At 41.9% G+C, this 24,691-nt stretch overlaps 1 protein-coding gene across 5 annotated transcripts in view; it reads right to left on the bottom strand.

The window, feature by feature from the left end:
- TENM2 (teneurin transmembrane protein 2) overlaps nt 1-24,691 on the bottom strand; it is a 2,274,099-nt gene that overhangs the window by 56,875 nt on the left and 2,192,533 nt on the right. For all 5 annotated transcript variants that reach the window (XM_050962494.1, XM_050962493.1, XM_050962495.1 and 2 more), the window contains one exon: nt 21,939-22,085. In XM_050962494.1, coding sequence (XP_050818451.1) covers nt 21,939-22,085 — 147 coding nt within the window. The remainder of the gene's footprint in view (nt 1-21,938; nt 22,086-24,691) is intronic.

Genomic DNA, 24,691 nt, shown 5'->3' with positions numbered 1-24,691 from the left:
TGAAAAAATGGTGATGGGGCTGCAGTTGGGATGCTTCCCTTCAAACATTCAATTCTCTCCTTGGCCTTCCTCCACAAATTTGAACTGTTAGGCAACAATGTGCTTGGATAAGGAGGACTCAATTGTACTGTTGTTGAGTTCAGTCAGCAAGCTCTCTATATACTATGTCATCCATCTCACCTGCCCTTAAGAAAATTCTAATCTATTTAGCAGCAGCAGAAATTAGAATGGAACCTTCAACTGGGAGACAATTACCAACCATGCATATTAGTCTGCTGAGTCAAATTTGGCCCTACATTTAAAATATATTGTAACATAATTTTAGGCATTACCCTTTTCATTTGGTATAACTAACCTAACTGAAATGTGTAATTTTATTGGAGTTCCAGTGTAATCTTGCTATTGTCTAATTGTTTTAAAATATTACCTTCCTTTTAGCAAACAAATGAGAAAGTTGCAGTTATTTACTGATATAAAATTATGGAAACTAGCCACTCAATTTGGAATACATTTAAGCTTGTAAAATTTCAGATAGACTACTTTAATTTCAGAAATTCTCCCTCATTATTAGAAATTTGGCCATCACCGTAGGAAGCAATGAATGGCTTGGATACATACTGAATAATGTAGTCCACAGTCACACCATTGTGTGAGTTAAGATCATATAATTATTTCCTTATAGTAAGACAGAATTAATATCCCCAAATCTTTTATCTTTTACCAAATTTTTGATATATAAAACGACTGACTGTATCAGGAATAGAGGGGTCCTATTCAGAGCTCTGAATTTTGCAATTAGCATCTTAGGTCCCATGGATTGTGCTTGAATTGAGTGATGGCAACTGCAATCAAAATGACTGCTTCTGATTTAAAAATAAAACTGCTGAGGTACATTGGCAGTGTTTCCATCCAGCATCCATGGAAACTTCTTAAGTTAGATGAACTCCCTTGCTGTTAGAGCTATAGATTTCTTTAAGGTCAGCGGCCTGTTCACATTAGGAGCCCCATTCATCTTGGAGCCCCTTCCATCCTGGAGCTGGGAATTTTTTTTTTCTGCAGTCCATTTACCACCCACTTTATATAATCAATGTGAGGACATCATTGGGTTCAGATAATAACTCAAGACAGTTTTCCTATTAAGCTTTGAGCCTTTCTTCCTCAGCATCCTGCTCTTTCTGGGTTTGTGACACCTTCACAACCATGAACTTAAAATTCTCTACTGTTTAGTTTGCTCAGTGCTTTTATTCAGGCGACTGTCAGTCAAGAGAATCCTATCAACACATCTGAAATAGCAGAAGCAAAACATAGGATATAAATTACTCCCATCTACAAATTTACATTTACCTGCTCAAGCTAGTGCACATTTTTGCTATGCCTGTTATTATATGTGAGCATATGTTATGTCTATAATGACCTCATCATGCAGCATGATTATGGGCTGCTGCAGCCGAACACTTTTGACGACACCATGAACTTTAAATTGGCACACCAATCTCCCAGTGGCCTGTCAGTCATGAGAATCACATCTTTATGCCAGCAAGCCCCCTTGGATATAGTCTGACATTGCAATCTTCAGTAAATTACCCTGTCACTGCCAATCTTACAGTTATCTCGCAAACAATCAAGCAGGCAATCAAACTGTTCTGAATTGCCAGTTCAGGACCTGGGAGGCTAGAAACATCTCCATTCAATACCAGTGAGAAACATGTATATTATTCCTTTGACAATGGATGATTTTATATATATCTCTATCTCCATCTCTCTATCTAGAGATAGAGATGTGTGTGTGTGTGTGTACGCATATACCCTCCCCCAAACGTTTACACACTTACAGCCTCAAAAAGGGCAAAAGTGTGCAATAATTTAATGTAAAATTTAAACCTAATCTCCCTGTCTTTGACATCATACTGCTTTTTAACATTTCTTAATTTACTCCACCTCACAATAAATTTGAGGAGAATAAAAAGCTCCTTTAAATAAAACACAGCTAAATTACAGCATTACATGGCAGTATACAATATACATAATCTTTAATGATAATTTAAAAGGGAATTTAAACACTGCTAAACATCCCAGAAGTTAACTATAGTCCACTATTCTCATTATGTTAATTTATTATGCTCATTATGTTAATTCAGATATGTTAGTAACTACATCTATGGAAGCAAGGACACTTCATTTAATTAAGATGATCATGATGGTCCCTTCTGACCTTAAAGTCTATGAGTATTTTAGACCTGTGTGAAGCTTTGTGACTGGGAGGTAACTCTAAACTTGCATTACCCAAAGAGATCGATCTAAGTGGATCTTAGTGCACAAAATATACTGTTGTGGGGGAAAAAATACAAAACCCATAAAAGTACGTGAAAAAAAGAAACAACAAAGCATCTCAAAATCTACACATAGGCTTAGTTAGATCAGGCCCAGAGTACAGCTTCATCACACAAATCTAAAACAATACATTTAAATGATCTCATTTCCAATGATTTGGGGTAGCAACAATTAGCAAGGACATCCTCCATATCAAAAATCTGGGTGCCTAAATTGAAGAATTTATAGAAAATGTATCAAAACATGATAAGAAGAAAAAACATGCGCACACTGAAGATAAACACATGTAACTAGACAAATTCTGCTGTCATTTACACCTTTGCAACTCCACCTAAAAACACAGTCCCCGTGTAGAGGATAATGTCAGGGGGCAGGGTGTCAGGCCATGTGTCCATCTGTGTTGTTGAGTCCAGGCTGTTAGAATGGCCCCTTGAGGCTCTGAGTTCAGGCTGCTTTCTATATTACACTGGAGACTGGCCCAGTATGTAATAGTGGCATGACTGAAAGTGATGTAAAGCCACCTTTGCAACCCCTTATAAATTGTGCTGGGTGCAAAACGCCAGACAAATTGCATTTCTATTCTATTTATGCTAAAATTTGCCATCCAGACACCTCATTTCCTAACTATTTGCATGTACAGGCACAACTGTGTAATTAATTACATTGCTGTTTGTTTTTGTTTCCTTTAATGACATTTAAACTGGAATGGGAAGGTTTGTCTGCCTCTGCCATATAACCAGTACAACAGTATTAGTTAGTTCCTAAAAAAAGAGCTTTCATAACAAAATACTCTTGCAACACAAAACTCTGTAATGAACATTTTCTTTGTTTCTATTACAGATTAGTTTGAGTTTTTTTAAATGTATGTTCCAGAGTTTTGATGGGTTCGGGACCTTCTAGACAGGACTAAGCACTTTTATATTGTTAATCCAGTGACAGAAGCTTTAATTGGTTTCACCCAGGCGCTGTTTCTCTTCACAACAGACATATCAGAATTTAAAGTAGATGCAATCCCTGTTAGCAGAGTTCTGAACCACTCTTACCGACACACTAGGGGAAACTACTGTATCTGGGTGTCAGCATGATGCTGTATCCCTTCCAACAATTTAAAAGTCAGAGTGAAATAACTGAAAGTACTCTTGACTTGGCTTTAACCTGGAGAAGAATGAAATAGGAAACTGATTTGATTTAAACTGGCAGCACAAGTTTAGCTCTTCATTGCTACTCTTGAATATTCGGATTATCAAGCCTTTTTAACAACAGATTAACTGACAGGGTGTTCATTTTAAAGATTTAACTTTTTGTTAATGAATTTGCCCATTTATTTGCCTATTGTTAATGATGCATATGCATTATTACAGATTAAATGCTTTGATCTAGCCCTACTGCACAACAGCAGAATTTTAAAATATTAACTTGTGCACTTGTGTATTTTGAATTTCTGGAGCAATTAGTTATTTTTTCCTCTTGATCACAGTTTCCTTATTACAAGGCCTAAAAAGTGCACAGCAGAGATAGTGATATCTTCTTCCAGGCGGGCTGCCGACACATTTGTGACCCCTTACTGTTCCTTTCTCTTCTCTTCTGAGTGATACTTCAGATTACAAGTGGTACAGAAAAGCCATAATGACCCTCAAGAATTGCTTTTAAATACCTGTCTGCCCTCGGATACTGAGAGAGACACTGATGCTCCAACAATATTCCGCAAGGTGCTCTCACAAAAATTATTCCCCTTATTCTATGATAAATTGTTCCTTGGCTGTGTTGACTATTGGCTCTTGATTATGGCTTCCTCGCCATGTTCAGGTTAAGGCCTGGCAGGACCCCTTCTTCTGCTACAGCCCCTTTCTGCCAACTAGGCATCTCAGTAGAGTTAACTTTTGCACTACTACAGAATTCCACATCACTGGAATTTACATCACTTTCCCTTTATACCAATCATCCAATTTCTGTGCTTATGTGAGTTGGCACAAAATTTTGCCCTGTAGGGTGAAACTACAATGGATGACTGTGGGCAAGGAAAGAGCTGCAAGGACCTTACAATTTTGTCATGGAAGATTTACTGCCCTAGAACACATATGTAACAACAAAGTCTTGTATTGACATGTAGAAGAAAAATGTTGGTTGATAGAAGGTTGAAAGAAGACAAGAAGAAGATTGTTTTCCTTATCCAGGGCTCTCCCATTTATCACAAAGCCAAAATCACAGAGACAAACTCAAAGTGACATGGTCCCTACTGAAATAGGTGCTTTGGCACTAGGAGCTGGAGCACAGAGACATTTAAGTTTTCATGCAAATATGTTAGTGGTGGTGATGTCTTGCTGACAGTCAATACAAAATGTATAGCATTCAGGCCTTGAAAGAGAGCTTCTAGGTCACTCCTGGCTCTGACTCAGACAAAACAATTTTCCTTTCTTAGATTCAAGAATAATTAACAAACTCAAGTGCGTGCATGTGTATAAAATGTCTATATGGCACACATATATAGTTATTGGTCAGTTGGAATAAGGTTTAGGGCCAAATTCTCTGCCAGTGGAAATGGGCAGAACTCCATTGAAATGTATTGGGTGTATCTCAGCTTGAACAGGACAAAAGTGATAGTGGCTGAAAAGAGGAAGCACCTAGAGAAGGACCTGGGGTCTGTGTCTTCTGGATCTATTGAGGGAGTTTGCCCTTTGCCAAAATAGTTTTCATGCAGTCTCAACGCTTTACTAGCTCCACCCCTTTTCCTTGATTCTCAGACAGAGATCTTTTCCATCTATGCCTAACCAAGAGCTTATCCTACGGTCATCTATGCCTTTGCCACCAAAAGTCTGGATTGCTGCAATACATTGTGCCTATGGCTTCCCTTGGAAACATCAGCCAGCACAGAATGATGCTCTGTGTCCTAACTGGGGAAGCCTGCTATGAGCATATCACACCTGTCCTCCACACTCTGCCCTTACTACTTGCAGTTTTCACTTCCACATAAAATTCAAGATGTTTGTTATGTTTAAACCCCTATATGGTCTGTGACCAGCCTACTTGAGAAAAGGAAATTATAGCAATGAGTTTGTTGAGATAAGTGATCCAGATCAATATTCTCTATAAGTATTCATGCACTCTTTGTGCCTGGGACCAGATATTATTCAATAGCAGTGTCCATTGGTACACACCTGCACAGCACACTTCCTCAGATTGTGAACTGAGGGCAGGAGTGGTGGCAGAGATTGCCTCAGTTCCTACTCTACCATGAATCATGTGAGGATCCAAAGCATGGGGAAAAGAGGCTGAGTTTTGAATACCTATAGGGACCACACATTTTGAAGAACTGCAGTTACTATTAGGTAAGTAACTTCCCTTTCTTCCAGTGCTGGTCCCTATAGGTGTTCACTATGGACAATTCCAAAGCACTTCATATTTAAGAGGAGGGTTTGAGAAGATATCTGGCACCACAGTTGGCAGCACTGCTGAACCAAAGTGTATGGGGAGATTTCAGCAAACCAGTGAAGTGCCTGAAACCATTATTGCTTATTGATAAAAGCAGCCAAGTCAGCAGGCTTAAATTGGCCATGAAGCAGCCTCAGCTTAACCAAGGCAGGAGGGGAGGGGGTTTGGGGTGACACAGAAAGGGCAGCTTGACCCTGTGTCCTTCCTGATAAGAATTGTGTTGAAGTTGCTAATATATGCATTTTAGAAGCGCAGGATGTGCCCTCAGGAATGTCTATTAGGGCCTCAAGGCTGCAAACTCTGGGAAAAACCCACACCAGGCTAATCAATAATCAGAAGGAAACTTCTTGCTTGACCACTGAAACTGTCTGCTTAACAAGTTTTTTTAAGGGACCTTTATTACTAATGTATAAATAAGGGGAAAAAGCTTGAGGTAGTTGGACTCTTCTGGATGCACTGGCAGATGGAAGTTTGGCCAATGGAAGCCTGTCGTTGTGTCACTCAAGAGCCACACTCAACTTCAGTAATTATCGAGGGTTGGGGGTGTTTTCCTAACCTGTTGCGGACATGTGTAACTGCTTGAGATTAAGTAAAGTTTAGCTTTAAATGAAAGCACTCATGTGTTGTCCTCTTTGTGCCAGCCATCTATTGGTCGGATGGCTGTGTCCTCCCTGATTTCCTGACATCACCTCACACAGAGTAAAAGTTACCAAGAGCTTTGGATTGAAAGGACCCCGGGTAACAAAAGAATGCATCATCTGCTGATTCTTGAGTTAGGGCACAGTGCCTGGTTAATGTTTGGACTGAACTCCAAGCAGCTGCTCTGCAGATTTCATAAAAAAGGACACCTTGCAGTGATGCCATGAGGCAGCTTGTGCTCTAGTTGAGTGAGGTTTGATGCCACGTAGAGGTGTTTCTGCAAGCTGATAACATAGGAGGATTCAGCTCAAGACCTACTTCGAGAGTCTCAGAGAAGAGATAGCATCACCCTTCAGTCTCTCAGCAAATAAAATGAACAGCTAAGGAGGTCTTTGAACACTGGTTTTGTCTGATCCAAGTCAAAAGCAAGGGCCTTTTGAATATCTACAGAGAGTAATCTCCTGCCATCTCTAGTGTTGTGAGGTTTGATTCAAATGGAAGTCTGATGGGACCTTGAGACTTAAGATGTAGTTGGAGGGATACCTTGTCTCTGTGAAAGCAGATCTACCATGAGGGCACAAAACTCACCTACCCTCCTAGCTGAAGTAGCTGAAGTAACTGCTGTCAAGAATGTCTCCATCATCAATAAATACAGGAAAGAGCTGGAAGCCAAGGAGGGCCTCAGAAGTGCTGCTTGTTCTAAGTTCAGATTTCAGGAGATGTAGGTCGAGATACTGGAAGGAAAGTTCTGACAATGCCTATAAGGAATCAGGCTGTCACGGGTGAGTGAAAACAAAACAGCTCTCTCTAGGAAGGTGAAGTGCATTGATTGTTACAAGATGCGCTGTCTATGAGCTGCTCAAAATCCCAGTGCCTTTAGGGAGAGGACATAGTTCAACAGGGACATTCTGACTCTTCTGGAGAGAGGTAATGTTTATGGCACGCCAGGATGTGGGAGAGGCCAGGTGCAGGTCCAGGGTGAACCAAAACTGGCAAGGCCACCATATACTATTAGAATTACTGTGCTCTGGATCTTATGGAGGCATGAAGAGGATAGGAGGGAAGGCATACAATAATGGTTCTGACCATGGATATAGGAAGGCATCCCCCCGGAGTCATGACCCTGGCTGGAGTGAGAGCATAATCTCAGCATTTATTTTCTTAGGTGGCAAAAAGGATCCAGGATGAAAATTCTTGAAGAGTGGTCCTTGTTGAAATTCTTACTGAGCTTGTCTGCCAGGGAATTCATGACTCCTGCAATATGTGCTGCTGAAAGAGTGATGTTGTGCTGGATGCACCAGTTCAATAGGTGGATCACATCCCTGCACGGTGGCGGAGACCTTGCTCTTCCTTGCTCGTTTATATAGTAAACAGCAGTCATGTCTGACCTGATCTGGATGTGACTGAATGATGGGTAGGAAGCATCTGCACCCCTTGCTAACAGCCCATAGCTCTAGCAGGTTGATATGTGTCGTGGTTTCTTTGATACCTCTTCCATTTGGTTCTCCAAGAATTCAGTCCAACTCCAGTCTCATCTCTCAGGTTCCTTCATTAGGGATACAATGAAGCTACACTAAGTCGATCAGACTCACACATGGGGGTGATTATAGGGTGTACCACATATTTAAAGTTACACAGAAACCCTCTTCCTTTATACACATTTACACATCACATTGACTGTCTACTGTATCACATGTTTTTGCAGTTGGCATAGTTACTTTGTAGAAACCAATCCCTGTACAGCATGCTCTGTCAATGCACTGTCCATGTACAATTTTTCGTTCTATCTCATCTTTACATTCCTGACTTATCTGATCTACTGTTCTCTTGTCCACTGTAAATGGTTTCCTTGGTGTTCTTCCTTACTTTAATGAGCACAGACATTCTGTTTTCAGCCTGCTGATCTATTTATCAACCTGTTCTTGACTCCCACAAAATGTCCAATTACTCATGTCAAGCCACGCCTACAATATGGAGTGTGGACTCCGGAGGGATCCACAAGCCTTGGGCTATGTGATCATCCAGATGTGTTCCCCAACCCAGAAGAGATGTGTTGGCAATGAGTGTGAGGGCTGCAGTGGATTTGGGCACTGAGATCCCCCAAGGCTAGAAACCTGTACAGTGGTAAGCATGTTTTGGCCATGGTCCAGTCCATATAAGTCCAACTGCTCCAATAAACTCTGTAGTCCATGTAGGTGTTAAAGCAGACTTTCCTGGATAGATCAAGTAGAGTGGTCATTGCTATCTGTACTTTTTGATGGGACCAGCCGTTGTGCAGCCAGTCACTGAGGAAGGAAAATATGTGACAGCCAAGCTTGCAGAATTGGGCTGCCACCACTACGAATTTTTGAAACTACCCCAATCCCAGAGGGCCTGTTGATAGCCCAAAGGCGAGTATCTAGTACTGGAAGTGGTCTGTGCTCACTATAAAGACCAATTGTATACTGATGTGGGAAATGTACATCTTTCAGATCAAGAGCCACAAACCAGTTGTTCATTCAGTGATGGGATTATGACAGCCAGTGTAAACATTCTGAATCTTGTGTGGCAAATAAGACATTCAATTAGCAGAGGTCTAGGATTGGCCTCCAACCCCCACCCCTCACCTTCTTCTGAAGTAGGAAGTACCTGGAGTAAAATCTCTTCCCTCTGTATTCAGGAAATACACACTATATGGCTCCTAGCTGGATCAAGCAGTTCACTTCCAGTATAAGAATCCTCTTGTGAGAGGGGTCTCTGAAGGAGGATTGTGAGGGGGTGGGTGTGTGCGCATTGGGAGGTAGAGTGGACAGGAATGCAATGGAATAGTCAGTAGAAATAATGTTTAAGATCCATTTGTCCAAAGTTAAGGTCTGCCATCATAGAAGGAAATGGGCTAGGGACTGCCAAACAGGGGTGAAGGTGGTGACAGAACAACTGGTTGGCTCTTGATCCAACAAAATGCCTTTTTAGAAGGTTGAGGAGTCTGGAGGGAAGATGGTGGGAGTGTTCCAGAGAGTATTTAATGAACAAGCATTGGTTGTTGAACTTCAGCATCCACCACCTGTTCATTAAACTCTGTCTGGAATACTCCGACACCAGCATCAACTTCTTGGACACCACAATCAACTTCAAAAATAGTACCCTACAGACAATATACAAGAAACCCTCAGAGCACCACACTTACCTTCATGGGTCCTACATATGCTTATCTTAGCACGTGGCATTCCCTCATTCAGTGCAATAAATGCCCCAAAAGCAGCTATGTGGGAGAAACCAGACAATCACTATACTCTCAAATGAACTCACACAGGAAAATGATGAGACAAAAACACCACAACACCTGCTAGTGAACTCTTTTCACAAAGCAATCATTCTATATCTGACCTCAAAGGAAACCTGCACAACACTTTCAAAAGATGAGCCTGGAAGCTTAAATACTGGATTTATGGCTTATTACAACAGTTTATAACCCACTAAACTCCCCCCAATTGCTCCCTGCCATCTTGTATTTAGCAGTGACACTCTGATTAAGTTTCCCATCCTGAGGAAAAGCTCTGTGTAAGCTCAAAAGCTTGTCTCTCTCACCAACAGAAATTGTCCAGTACAAGCTATTACCTCACCCACCTTTTCTCTCTATAAATCCACAAGACTTAAAACTAGGTAGCTAAAAGAAAGAATAAAAATAAATATTTACAATTATTTACAGGTACATGTTGAGTGGAAGAAGAGAATGCAGACACACAAGGTTTCCATCCCAAACCACAAGCAGAAGAGGAACTGAAGATGGGGCTAGTCTGTGTTGATACTTATGCCCTAGGTTCACAGCACAAGGAGGCATAGCATGCAGGTGCAGGCCAATGGACACTGCTATTGAAGAATTTCCTGTCCCAGCAGCATAGAGTGCATGCACACCTACCAAGAATACCCACAGGGCCAGCACTTAGAAGTACTCTCTCTCTCCTCTATGCCCAACTGCTAAAATCAACAGGATACTTCCTGCTATCTGTTTCCAGAATAAAACTTTGTAAAGCATGCTCAGTGGAGGGCTCTCTAAGAGTTCACCCAAGCCAGGCTTTGGTGACCTTCAGAGTATAGTCCCAGGAGGATTTCGTCAGTTAGCGTGTTTTGCTAAATATTTCTAAAAAAGGTCAGGGAGAGAAGGATGCAGTTACTAAGAGTCCTGAAGGCAGAAGTCTCTTTGAGGACTGTAAGGGAAAATTATGTAGTTTGTAATAATTTGTGAAGCATCAATATGCCAAAGTGAATGGGGCCATTATAGTGAAAGATGGAAAAGACCTGTCAGATTATCAGAAGACATGTCCTTTTCCATGGCAATGCAGGATTATTTCTTACAGTATATTTTTCTAGTGTAAACCCCATGGAATAGTGTGACCCTCTCCCCAGGGAGACTATTCCACAGACTTATATTTCTCACTTTCACTAAGCTTTACCTTCAGATTCAGCCTAAATGTTCATTTTCATAACAAGAACCTGTTACTACTAATTATACACACATGAATCATGCTAAATAATTCCCCACCATCCTTGATGTTAACATATATCAAACTTCTACAGACTGGCATTTCCCCCATTAGCTGGTGGTTAACCAAGCTAAAGAAATGTTTGTATACAATTACATGGATTTATATGATTCCATTTTAAGCCCTGACAAAGGCCTGCTATGGACCAGTCAGAATGCTCTGAGAACTGCAAACCTAACTCAGAGGACAGGCTATATTTCAGAAGAGTGTAAGCCATAACCTAGTATGGCCCCAAGAAGAGCCGCTCCAGGTGCAATGTTTCTTGGAGTGCAGGAAAAGCTCCCTCAGCAAGCGGTTAGCTCTGCTGGTCAGTGTGTAGCAGGTGGGGCCATTGAGCAACACCTTCTTTGCCTCCTTTGAAGATTTTAGTTCTGATGATGGCAATAGATTCACAGGGTTCATGAACTCAGAGGAAAGCAATGTCTATTATTGTGACAAGGAGCAAAAGGTGGAGAAAAGAAGAGAAGGCTGGGGAGGCACTACCTGAATACTTTTAAATGTGTGCCCTCTAACTTAATCATGCTTCTGACCCAACTATGTCCACAGCACCTGAGTCACGTTTGAGAACCCTGGAAGACATGTTGAGCTCTCACCCCAAAATTAACACTCCAAACCCACACCCCCTTGAAGCACGGGAGACCCAGAGAGCTTATAAACTTGGCTATAACCAAAACCAATCTTTAAAAAAAAACGTGCACTCAACTGCAACTTGTGCCTGGGTACCAGGGTTACTGTACCTGTGCAAGCTTTGGCACCTGTAGGCATTAATTTCCCTGCCTTGGGTTCCCCCATCACTTGCATTAGTATAATAATATATAGTTATCTACCCCACAGGGCTATTGTGAGGATCAGTTGGTTACTGTTTAGCAAGATGCTTCAAAGATGCCGCATGCCCGAGTCACTTTATTAAGTTTAAACACACACACACAAGTGCACACACAGAGATTCATTGGCTCTTGCTAAACTTTTTTAAAAGCCAGCTTTGACAGAGATGCCACACTGAAGTTTATTAAAAGTTTGCACAATATTTCTCCCCCAAAACTATCAATAACAGATTTCAAGTACTCAGTACATCAGATAGTCTAAATATGACTATGCGCGCTATGTCCATTGTATTGACTCTGGGGAGTCTTTCTGTTCCCAGAGTATTGTGGGTATATGTATTGAGAACCTCATAAAATCTTTTGTCTGTGCTGGATTAGAGACCCCTGCTGAGACAATGCTTGTTGAGGCAAGCTAAATTACATGATTTGCTTTTGTGCTGTGAAATACTTGTATTATCTTAAATGTCACGAGCCTGATGCAGTATCAAATCACAGGATTCACAGTTCTCTAAAAGCAAAGCTTGTCCAAATGCTTATTTCAGCAGGCCAAGTTTCTTTCTTTCTTTCTTTAATTTCAGAAATGACGTTTTCTAAGCAAACTCAAATACACAACCTTTCAATAGGTCAAATACATTGCCCAGAACATTGTATTGTTCCAGAAATTCATTTCATTCTTGAACTGAAGAAAGCCTCACACTGGAGCAGATAACTCACTTTCCCTTGTTCACTATCTTTAGTCTATTGTGCCACGCAGAATTAGCACTGACTGCTTTTCATAGTGAGTGTTACAGCTGTACAATAACATACTGAAGGACAAAATATGCCCTCTGAGAAGTGCACAACTCTCTGTGAAGCCCACTGGAATGGTGTATGCATGTATCCAGGGGCAGAAGTTAGCCTGAGTCACTAAACTAGAACTAACTTGGAAAGGGATTTATAAAAGAAAAGAAGTAGAAAAAACTCCTGGTTTGTCCAGCAAACGGTGTGGATTAAATTCCATTGTATTCTACTTAACATTTATACTCCATCTGTTGTGATTTGGGTTGTTGTTTTTTTTCAATGCCTTTGGAGAATTAAGCTTTTGGATGAAGTGTGTTCTGTGAGGAAAATAACCAGTGGTAGGGCACAGTCAGTTTTGGGGTTTGCCTGATCACTCATATTCTCTGCACCCTTATTCCAATTCAAAGCAAATTTAGCATAAAAGTCTAATGGATTCAAAAGCTTGGTTTGTAAAGAAGACAGCAGAAGGCAACAAGTTGGGGTGATTCCCTATTTGGAACTCACTTCCTGGCCAGCCGGTCAGAGGCAGAATCTAGCCAGCTCTGAGGCTTTATGTAAGCCCTTCTTCTTACTCCTATAATATTTTGCTTTTCATTTAATTCATTGATTTTATTTTGTCCATTTTGTTTTTCTTCTCTGCAATGGCAGCGCTTAAGTACCTTGGCAGTAAGAACTATAAAAAGAAGTAAAATAAATATAAAAGGATATGAAAGTTAAGGGTTAAATTATGGTTCCAAGAGACGGTCAAATACTTGGGGGCATAGTGTAGAACGTAGTATGTACGTTGTGGTTGAGGGAACTGTTATGCTGGCATAATGCCCCTAGGAGGCTGGGGATGGTGGTGGAAATGGGAGTCCACTGTAAAGCAGCACTTTCTACAGCTGTGGACCATATTTAGTATGCTCTCCTTAGCATTCCTCTCCCCTGGTGAGAGGTGATCCCCCTTGCTAGAAATGGAGTATAGCTAGCAGTGCTAGATACTCTTCCACCCAGCACAGAGTGCAGGGAATACAAGCATTGTGGCCGCTTCCTGCACGGGTGCAGAGGAGGAAAGGCGCTACCTCTATTCTCACACATCTTGCTCACCCACTCAGGACAGCCACAATTTGGCATCATAGAAGAAAAGCTCTGGTGGGCTTAGACATACAAAGCAGCATTAGACGTCTGCAAGCAATATGACAAAAAAGAAGACTAAAGGCAAGAATGCAGATCCAGGTAAGAGCAGTTCTGGGGAAGGGAGAGAAGATAAGATCTTGGGGAAAGCAGCCCTGGGAAGGAGAGAACCTCTGGAAAAAATAAGAGCTGATTTTGGCTCAGACAGGAGACAGTTCTCACTTACAAGGCTGTGTGATACCAAAGTTTTTAGAGTTTAGTGGACAGTCAGCAGTCATGGTGGGCCTCAAAGCTAACTTGACCCTCATTGCTCCACTGATCCCTGCCAACTGCACTGGGACACTTGCAGACTACAGAGAGCAGAGCACAATGAAAACATATCCATTTTCTTACCCAGACATTAGTGGATATTTAACATTTGAGAGCACTCTTCATACAACATTTGCTATTTATTTGTTCATCATTTTATGGGTACCAAATAATAATCATAATAAAAAAAATCCCAACAAACCAGCACAGATGTGACTGAAACAACACAGAGGCTAAAGAGCTGTTACAGTATTTTGTACTTACACAAGGTTTTGAATTTTACAAGCACTTTACAGATATTAGCAAAATAATCCTCACTGTCTTCTTGTGTAGTACATACACATTATTATCCTCCTCTAACAAACAGGGAAACTAAGCTAAGGCCAGCACTTTCAAACTTGGGTGCCTAAATCCTCAGGTGTTCATACAATGCCTGGAGTTTATAAAGAGTAAAATCCCAAACTCTCCAGAGACCGTTCAAATTTTTGAAGTATCACAAGGCAAAGGAATACAGAGTCCCTGGGAGGAAGCCTCCCAGCCTGAGTCGACAGAGTTGGGCTAGCAGGGCTTAAGCTACTGCTCTAAAAACAGGTGTGCAGACAGCACTTTGAAGTTGCAGCTCAGGCTGGAGCTTGGGCTCTGAAGCCTATGGAGCAGGGTGGGGCCTGAACTTCAGCCTGAGCTACAACTTTTGAAGTACTGTCTACACGGCTATTTTTAGAGCACTAGCATGAGCTCTGCTTCCCCAAGTCTCTCTGGGCTTGAGGTTGCTCCAAAACATTGTGTCGACATATCCAAAGCAAGTCAGCAGCAAGGCTGGGAACAGAAACCAGAAGTCCTGACTCCCAGTCCCCCAATATAATCACTAAACAATGCTCAATGCTGCTTCCATGCAAGTCCCAGGAAAGCACTCAGTGACTGTTTTGTGGGCTTGGAATAATTCCTGCAGAAAATTGGTACCAAAAACCAAAAATTAATTTTGGCAGAATGATGGACAAATTTTCCACTTCACTCATGGCCTCTGCACCACTTGAGTCCCCTAAAACAAAGGTGAATTTCACCCAGAATGAATAAATGTAGAAACATACACAGAAAATATTTTTGTCTCAATATTTGAAATGCCAGATTCTAGGATGAAAATCGGCACTGTTTTCTACTAACGGTTTCACTGCTTTTTTCAGAGAATGCCTTATTGTGGAAAGTCTTGATCTAGAAAATGAGAGGAGGTTGTAGCATTTCGTGGCAAGGGTAATGCACATCAAGGCCGTTAACAACACTTCACCTGCTTGCATTTTGACAAGGCTACCTTAGCTTATCTCATATTGGGAACCAGTTGCTTTGGAGAAAAAGAGGGTGAGTTTTGTCTTCCACTACATTGACAATTTTGCTTCTAGGTCAGGGACTGGCAACCTTTGGCCCGCGGCCCACCAGGGTAAGCCTCCTGGTGGGCAGGCTGGTTTGTTTACCTGCTGTGTCCGCAGGTTTGGCCGATTGCGGCTCCCATTGGCCCACACCACTTCCTGCAGCCCTCATTGGCCAGGAGCGGCAAACCGTGGCCAGTGGGAGCTGTGATCGGCTGAACCTGCGGACGCAGCAGGTAAACAAACCGGCCCGGCCCGCCAGAGGGCTTACCCTGGTGGGCCGCAGGCCAAAGATTGCTGATCCCTGTTCTAAGTGCTCTTTAGCAAGACATACACAGTTCATGTAGACTGTACTGATACACTAAAACCACTTCAGAATTTAGAAGGATCTTAATTATCAGAAGTTTAAAAAATTGAAGAGGAAAGACACCACTGAATGGGCTCACATACAGTCCAACTTCTCACAGAACAGAGGAAGTCCAAAAGAAAAATCAATTTAAAAATAAATGCATCTTTCTGCCATCCCTGAAATTTTGTTTCTAATACCTAAACTTCCTACATATTATTTTGCATAACTATAATTCCCTTACAAAAGATACTTAATAACTATTAAACTATTCAGGGCTTGATTAAGAAGAGGATTAAATTTAAAAGTGGCCACAATGAGTATTTTAATGGACTTCAAACATCTTTTTTCAAAGATACTCAAAAGCACCACAATTTAAAAAGATTTAAAAAAGGGAGTTGGTCCCAGGAAAATCCTATCTGTTAACAGTCTTCTTCCTTTAAAAAAAACAAAACCAAACCCTGCCTTTGAAACATTTTTGACAAAGCTATCTGAGCATCACTGCAGCTCCGAACATGATCAGAGTAAACACCTGATTAAGCACATGTCTGAACTTGATCCATGACTAGTCAGGATAAAAATAGAAATATTTCCCAAGGCTACACTTGGAGTCTGTAGAAAAGCACTTAAGAGTCCTTGAAAAGAAATACTGCTGAGAGACTTAGACCCTCCCTGCTGCACTCGTGTGATTAAGGGCCAGAGAATTCCCATACTGATTGCAGGATATGGCAGTAAACCAGCAACAATCATGCACAACTCCCAATGAGACAAGGACCAATGTGCAACTTCTGGGAATAACAAGCTTTACGGACAACTGAATTTAGTCTCAAAAAGTTTAGGGAAACATCACGTATAATCTTCTGCAGTTTGATTTTTCTCCTTCTTGGAAAAAAATTAGAGCTCATGTTATGACTTAAATAGATTATAAAACAAAGGGAAAAATTCTGGTCCCAATGGAGCCATTGGCAAAACTCCTACTGACATCAGTGACATGTAGATTTGGCCCAACAACTTTAGATGTGACAAGAAAATCCAGTCTAGGTAAGGATGTGGATCTATCTAATAGCTATTCTACAGAGAGCCTGGTGCATTATAGTTTAATATCTTTCTCATGAGCAGCTGGGTATACCTAATTCGAGAAGTTAGACATAAGAACACAAAATAAAAGGAACACATGTACTGAGAGAAATCATCAGGCACTGCACATAGAAGAAAAACCCATGGAAAAATTACTAAATAATCCTGTAGATTACACAAAATGTGTTATATTAAAAGCACCAAGCTTGCATGAGAAACATTTAATAGGCAAGAACAGGGCTTGATCAACCTTTTGTGGGCCCTGGTGCCAAACATATTTGTGGGCCCCCATGTAGTTGTTTTGGGCTCCAAGTGTGGGCCTAGTGTGGCAGTGCCATTGGTGCCATAGTATACCTGGTACTGAATCTCAGAGACGTTTTTCATTTTGATCACACACCTCTGCATGACTATATGAATTGCCATACACAGTTCCCTCAGCCCCCCGTTTTTCTCATTAAGCTGTATATCCATGTCGGTTTACCAGTGTCCACAGTGAGCAATAATTTCACAGGGATCAGGAGAAACTGCCCATAGATTTATTTCCTTCCTCATTCTTTAGACCTTCTATAGCCATGTCTCCAGGACCACCCTATGTCACCAGTCACTGTATGTGGTTCTGGTCTCAGCTCAATAAAGTTTCACAGCCAGCAGATACCGGATCAATTCTGACAAATCCCTCCCTCAGCACTCATCCTGCTATTTGAGCAAGCCACTTGCAAACACCATTTCCCCAAAGTGAGGACTTAGTCCCTGGGAACCTGAAATCACCAGCCTTTCTCCCTCTGCTCCCAACTACATGCGAGTCTACTACTTGGTCACCACCACCACTTCCCATGCTTGTTTCCCTTCTACCTTGGATGTGCTCCCTAGCCAGCTGGGGCTATTCTCCCCCTGCAAGCCTGATCTGCTTCCTCTTTTCTCTGCTCCCCTCGACATTCCTTTCCTACAGGTGACCTCTGTTCTTCGAGGTTAACTCCTATTTCTTTATCCACTTCTAGCTTAATGTACCCCAGTAGTCAGAGAGCCACCGGCAGCTTCTCTGGCTACAGCCAATTGCCAGAAGCCAGCCTTAGATAGCTGCAGCTACTAGTCAAGGAAGGGGTGGCAATTCCAAGGCTGAGCATGCTTGTACCTTGCAATGGCAGCACTAGGGTTTCTAAATCCTCAGCGCTGGCCCTAGGTAGCTGTAGACTCTGGAGTTAGGAGTGTCCCTCCTCCAGGCCATGGCTTTAAGTACCTGAGATACCCATCACCTGCAGCAGAGGCCACCAATTCTCACACACCCCTCAACGAGCACATAGTCGTGCAAAAAGTGCAGCCTGAATGATTTTGGAGGTTGTAGTGTCAGGAGGTTCCCATTCCTGAGCAGCAGCTCTGCAAGAAGCTCACATGGACCCCCTTCGCTGTGGGACCAGGATTCTGTGAAGACAGTGGAATTACCCTGTGTATAACCAGTTCTGTCCAAAGCCTGTTGAAGTAAGTGGGAGTCTTTTAATTGTCTTTAATGGGCTGCGTATAAAATCAAAGGACCCCATTCTAGACTCTACAAGCAAAGTGCATTCTGTGCTGCACTGGTTTACAATTGTAAAAGGAAGGTCTCACATTACCTAGTGAATAAGCAACACCTCCTACAGCACCTAACTTTTTCTGAGAGGCCTTCTGCCCAATTACTAAATGTAAATCTGCTTATTTTACCAGACCTGAAAATATTAGGTAGTATGGTTACAAAAGCAATGCACTTCTGAATTCAGTAGGAATTTTGGGTGTGCACAGAACACAGATGGGACTGGTTCCCCCATGGTTACAGAACTGCAGTCAAGTGGAACAATTTTCAGCTTGTGTGATTGGAGGATATCTGATCCATATTATAAGACTGTCCTACATAAATAAGGAAAAGTTGAGGTGCCTTTGTTATTCTTTTCTTCCACTCTTCATTTCTGTGGGGAATTTGCCAATGCAATATCACTGCCTTCTTTTTAAACAATGGCTGTTGAAAAAAGCAATTCCAGTCCTATTTGGCACTGGAAAGCCCCCAGCATTTGTTGCTCAATTTTATCCTACTTTTTCTACAGCGAAGTACAGTGGATATTTGATTTTGGAGAAATGAAGTAACAGCTGCCCAAATTGAGCTTGAGCACTCCTGAATTTTGAGGGTGTTCAAATCTGGAAGGCAGGTGCTAGATTCCCTTTCTGAATATTGGCTAAATCTGGAAAGGAAAAGTCAATTTCTGCTTCCATGGCTCAGAAGTGGAAATCCTTCCGTGTGCCTGGTACTGTACCTAAAGCTGCCCAGGTCCTCTAGTAAAGCCTCTCCTCCCTTATTTTTCATTTTAACTTCTCCTGGTGGGGTCCACATACTTCCATTGCTAGGCTTCAGATAGAGAGGTGCCCTGTCCATTCATTCCACCCAGTTCCTTCTTTGGGGGCTGCCAGGTGAGGTCACACCAGCATCCCTAATCCAGTCTGGGGAAATCTTCTGAAGATGATTTCTGGGCCAAAGCTTTCTACTCCTTGGAATACTTCATTCCCCGTTCACACTTCCCTGCTCCAGGGCAGGGCTGGCTGGCTCTCTAGGCAGGGAGCTGGCCAAGAAACTACAGCTCCCAGGGCCCCATGGGTTCTCAGCTCCCATGCTTGACCCCAGTGCTCCGAGGTTCCACTTCTGCAGCCCAGCAAGAGGGGAGAAAGTGAGTGTTATGGGCACCCTTCTGAGCTTGGGCCTGGCACTTTGGCGCCATGGTAAATCCGGTACTGGGCAAGAACTGAGATTGGTGTGATCACATTTTAAAAAGCTGAAGGATGATCAGGAGTGAGACTACTTTAAACTTGTAGTCACATTGAGTTGAGAGTACAGGATAGTAAAAAAGTTGTGGGAGCTCGCATATAGGCCTTATAAATACACAACTAGACGGATAGATAGATGAACGGGTGCGTGTGTGAAGGAGGCTTAGTGAGCGGATGATGAGCAGATAGAAGTGGATAAGTGGATGGATTCTGACTGGATGGATGGATCTCCTCAAGCCTTTGTAGGAAAAAATCCTCTAGAATTTAATAAGGATGAACCCAATAGAGAGCAAGAATGATTTATTGGTTAAGGCACTGGACTGGGATTCAGGAGACCTAGGTTCAATTCCTGGCTTTGTCATCAACTCACTAGGTGACCTTGGACAGGTTATGTAGTGCAGATTTTCAAAAATACTCAGCTAGCCTTTCCAAAGTGCTCAGTACTTGCAATCAGGACCAGATTTTCCAAAGAATCCAATCTCCATTTAGGCACTAAATGAAACAGCCAGAATTTCAAAACTGCACAGTAGCCAGACCCAGGATGCTGAGCAATTTTGAAAATCTAGCTAAATTCTTTTGAAAATTCTGGCCCCAATTGTGGGTGCTGAGTCCTTCTGATAATTATAATCTCAATCTTTCTAGCCCTCTGCTCTCCATCTGTAAAATGGGGATACTATTTCTTTTTTCTCACCCTCTGTCTTTCCTGCCTATATGGACTATAATCTCTTTGCGACAGGGATTGACTCTTGCTGTCTCAGTGTCTAGTGCAATAGTGCCTGGATCTTGGCTGGAACTTTTAGAATATTACTGCAACATATAAATGATAATAAAAATAATAATAATAGACTTATACAGACAGATAGCCCTGAACTGTGAAGTTTTGCAGTGTTCAGATCCATAAGGTTTATTTGGTCCTTACAGAGTAAGGTAACAGCTGCCAAGTTGAGATTCAGATCCCAAATTTGACAACAACATTGGAGGGGTGTTCATATCTGGGTATGTGAGTGCAGAATTTGGCTCTACTTGCTAGAATTTCAAAAGAGGTCTTCACATTCTGGGTTAAGGGATTTTGAAAATCTTTCCCCAGCACTGAGCATGTGGAAATCTGACCCTGAGCTCTTCAGAAGATCTGGACCTAAGGGATTATAAATGCTGTTCAGTGTTTGGTTAACATTACTGAACAAAATCCTCCCTTTTTGGATTTGGGGGTTTAAAACAATTTCTGTAAGCCTTAAATATTATATAAGAATAGGACACTCATCTTAAAGGCAATGTCATTGCTGAAGCAATCATCCAAAGAATAAAGAGTCTCCCTGAAGTTTTGGGAAATACCACAACCAAAATATTCTCTGCAGCTACTGCTCCAGAAGAAATACTTCATCAGTACACAACAGATGTGCTCTTTAAAATAAATGAGGTCCAACCAAAAGTAGTAGACTGAAGAAAAGAAGCTACATGACATATTTGGTTTTGATGAATGTCAGAAGAAAAGGAGAGAGTTGAAAAGCTTCTATGGCCAGCAATCAAAAGAAGTGTAGGGAACAAGATGAGAAAGTTACTTCAGGAAAAACAAGACAGATTCCGAGGATCCTTGTTTATTTAGCCTACGTGCTGCACCACAAATCTCAGCACTTAGAGATCTTTTCTCCCCTTTCCCATGGACGACTCAATGTATTTGTCAGGAGACTAGACATCCACATTGTACAGCTTGTAGGAACTTCTCTGCTCTAAATTCTATAAGATTTACAATGCAAGTTTCTACAATGAAAGTTTCCAGAAAACAAGATGTACTGCAGCCCCCCTTGAAAACCATGTTGGACCAAATCCTGAAGTCCATAAGGACAGAGTGAAAACCGAATAAAGACCCCCGGATGTAAAAACAGATAGGTTTGTTCAGCACAGCTGATCCAGTCCTTTACAGCTCTTCATGTGGGCAGTGAAATATGACACAGTGACCTATGAAGACTTACGTGGTTTTTGCATATGAGGACATGACCTTGGGTTCTGGTACAAAGGTGAATAAATGTTGCTAAATATCCTGATAAATCAGCTATTACACTTCTGCACATATGCATAGTAAGTGATCTTACAATTCAACAGGTGGCATGAGCTTGCATATCTGAGGGCAGGACTGAGTTCTAAGATTCTAGGCCATATTCATCACTGATGTAAACTCCACTGTCTGCGATGGGGTTTATACCAAGGTGGAATCTGGTCCTTTGTTTTCAAAAGGAGGCCTTTCAGGTCACTCCATCTTTCCACAAGGACACAGCTTTCTCCATCTCACTTGTTTCAAAGGAAATGTAGCAACAATATTGACAATAGTATGAGAGAGGGCCTTTCTGTAGTAAAGTGACTCATGACAAAAGTGCATATAACCATCTGTTCTTTAGGGACTGGGAATGGGAAGACTTTTGCTCACCTCCCTCATTATCCTTGTTATCCGCACAGGAGGTTTCCATGGCAACATTGCATCCAGGCCCTCTCCAGCCGGTCTGGCAGACACACTGCCAGCTGTTCTGACCGAGCGTGCATCTCCCATTGCCATTGCACAAATCAGGGCAGCCATCTGGTTGAAGAAATGAAGAAGATAAGTACTAGAAATACTAATTCACATTAAGATTCTACGCTCTAGGCAGGTGAAACAATACCACTGTGCATACAAAAAGCAGCTTCAGCTAGTGGGCTAAATAAATCTCTCACTGGTGCTGAGTGGGGAGGGGAAAGGTTAGGGAAGAAATTCATATTCAGCCCACACCTTCATAAAAACTGTGCATTCAAGTGTCACATTCAAGTGATATGTAACTGGATCCCCAAAAACTTTAAGATCTTGGGTTAATTTTTAATTGTTATGGACAGAACTGACAGCCTGCTGACACAGGATCAAATCCTCATTTTATGCCCATTTTTATACAAAATGACTCCTCCATCCATATATATCTACACAGGAGAATTTTTTAAAACAAAGATGGCAACATGCCCTGTGCCTCTTATATGTATTATAGAATCCTCCAGAGCGTCTCCTAAAATAAAGTTGGAATATAAAGAACCTCCAGCAAAACTGTTTAAAAAAACCTCTCTTTAGAAGTCAGGTTTAAATGCCTACCTTTAAAAGACTTAGCTACTTATTACAAAGCCTATTCATGTCAGGATTTAGAATGTTATATTTTCCTGAGAGACACCTTAGCAGGGATATCCCACAAATGACGTATAGTGTGACTGCCTTCAGCTGTGCTCTTATTTATTGTTAGTAGAGCGGAATTGAGATTGAAATATTCTACCTGGTAGGCTGCCTGTATGTATCAACCAAATGTTCATGGATAATGGGATGCCTTAACTTGTCAATCTACTTCCCACAGGTGAAACTGTCACAGTAGGTGGAACTGTAGCTGGCCTGAATACCTATTGAAAATAAACAGACAGAATTCCCACTGACGGGAATGAAAGCGTGGGAAGGGAGAAGGGGAGGAAGCCTTCAAGGCCTGATACACACATGGTGGCAATAGTTTTTCACTACACTATTTACTCCACATCTGAGCCATTCCAGTAACTCCTCATCTGAGATGGCTGAAGAGTCAGGCAACAAACCTCTCTCACACGTTACATACAGACTAGGGGTGGGTGGCATAAATAGGAGAAAGAGGACAGAATTGCTACAACTGGAGAAAGAAAAAATGACCTGAAACAGGATCGTTGTGCTTCAAATCCTCTCACTAGGGTTTGAAATCCAATCTCCTAATCATGCTGTCTACATAATTGTTATAGAACATTGAGTAATTGCTCCTGGTATTTAATCTTATTGCTGCAGGAATCAGGCAGCAAGTTTCCACCTATATACAGCTCTGCAGACCAGGCTATGTACATCATGGGGATCTCTCACCTTCCTCTGGAGGATCACATACTGGCCGTTACTGGAAGGACCAATGGTTTGATCTGACAGAGCAAATCATGCTTCTATGTTAATTTTAATTCTCTATAACCATAGTCCAAATAACTCCAGGAGACACTGATCTCAGATGAACCTTTCAAACTTATCCACAGGATGCATCAGGGAAGGTTTCCTTATCCTGGATAGCAGTGGGCTAGTAGATTGTTTCTTGTGGCAAACCGTATTCTCAATCTGGGGCCAGCCTTGACATCTGGCCTGCAGCAGTACTCTTGGATCTTGGGAGAATATGTGTGGAGCAGCATATGTTAGGTCTCTCTGTGTTTGCCACACTGACCTGGAGCTGTGACGGTTAATATATGGATTATTCCACTCCCATGTCCAAGGGAACAGTAAAATTGACTAACTATCCTAGCAAAGCACGGCTGTTCCTTATATTTGAAAACAGTGAGGGATGTACTTGGCATCATTCATCTTTAGATCTGCATGTTTTTGTATGTTTCTTTTATTTGAACAGAGAGCTTGTGAAAGGTCCTCGCTTGATAGCTAAAATCCTGTGTTTATTCACAGACCAGATCCATTACAGGTGGTAGCAGTCAAAGTTTCTACACACTGTCCCATCACTGTGCTTGAACCCTGATCACTTCTAGCAATTAAATGGGAGTTCAGTCTCCATGTCCATTCAGTGCTTGACATCTCTGCTGAGACTGCCGATAAGAATGTAAACCAGGGATAGGCAACCTTTGACACGTGACTTGGCAGGGTAAGTGGCGGCCAACACATTCCTCGGCCTGCGCCACCTCTCGCAGCCCCCATTGGCCCGGAGCAGCAAACTGTGGCCAGTGGGAGCTGAGATTGGCCAAACCTGCGAACGCGGCAGGTAAACAAACTGGCCTGGCCCGCCAGAAGGCTTACCCTGTCGAGTCATGTGCCAAAGGTTGCCGATCCCTGATGTAAACTATGATGCATTTTGTGATGTGGCTACCAGTCTTTTGTGGATGGGGCTAAGACCATTAAACTCATTCTATGTAGACAAACCATCAGCAGATACTAAGAAGCCCTATGAGTTGTCTTCCAATGCTGCTATTGTGTATTTAAACTACACAATTCCCCCTTTGCTTGAAAGAAAGGTTTTGCATTGCAGATCTTAGCAGAAAAATGTTGCCAGCATACTGCACTATATGAAATATTTTGAAGACATTTTATTTTATTTTTGGCTTGTCATGTTGTTTGAATGACTAGAATAATAATACATCAAGGGAAGCATCATGCTGTAAGACAAATGATTT

The sequence above is a fragment of the Gopherus flavomarginatus genome, chromosome 7 (assembly GCF_025201925.1).
Source record: "Gopherus flavomarginatus isolate rGopFla2 chromosome 7, rGopFla2.mat.asm, whole genome shotgun sequence".
Lineage (NCBI taxonomy): Eukaryota > Metazoa > Chordata > Testudines > Testudinidae > Gopherus > Gopherus flavomarginatus.
The sequence above is the reverse complement of the archived record's forward strand: the minus strand, read 5'-3'. Positions and strand labels throughout refer to the sequence as shown.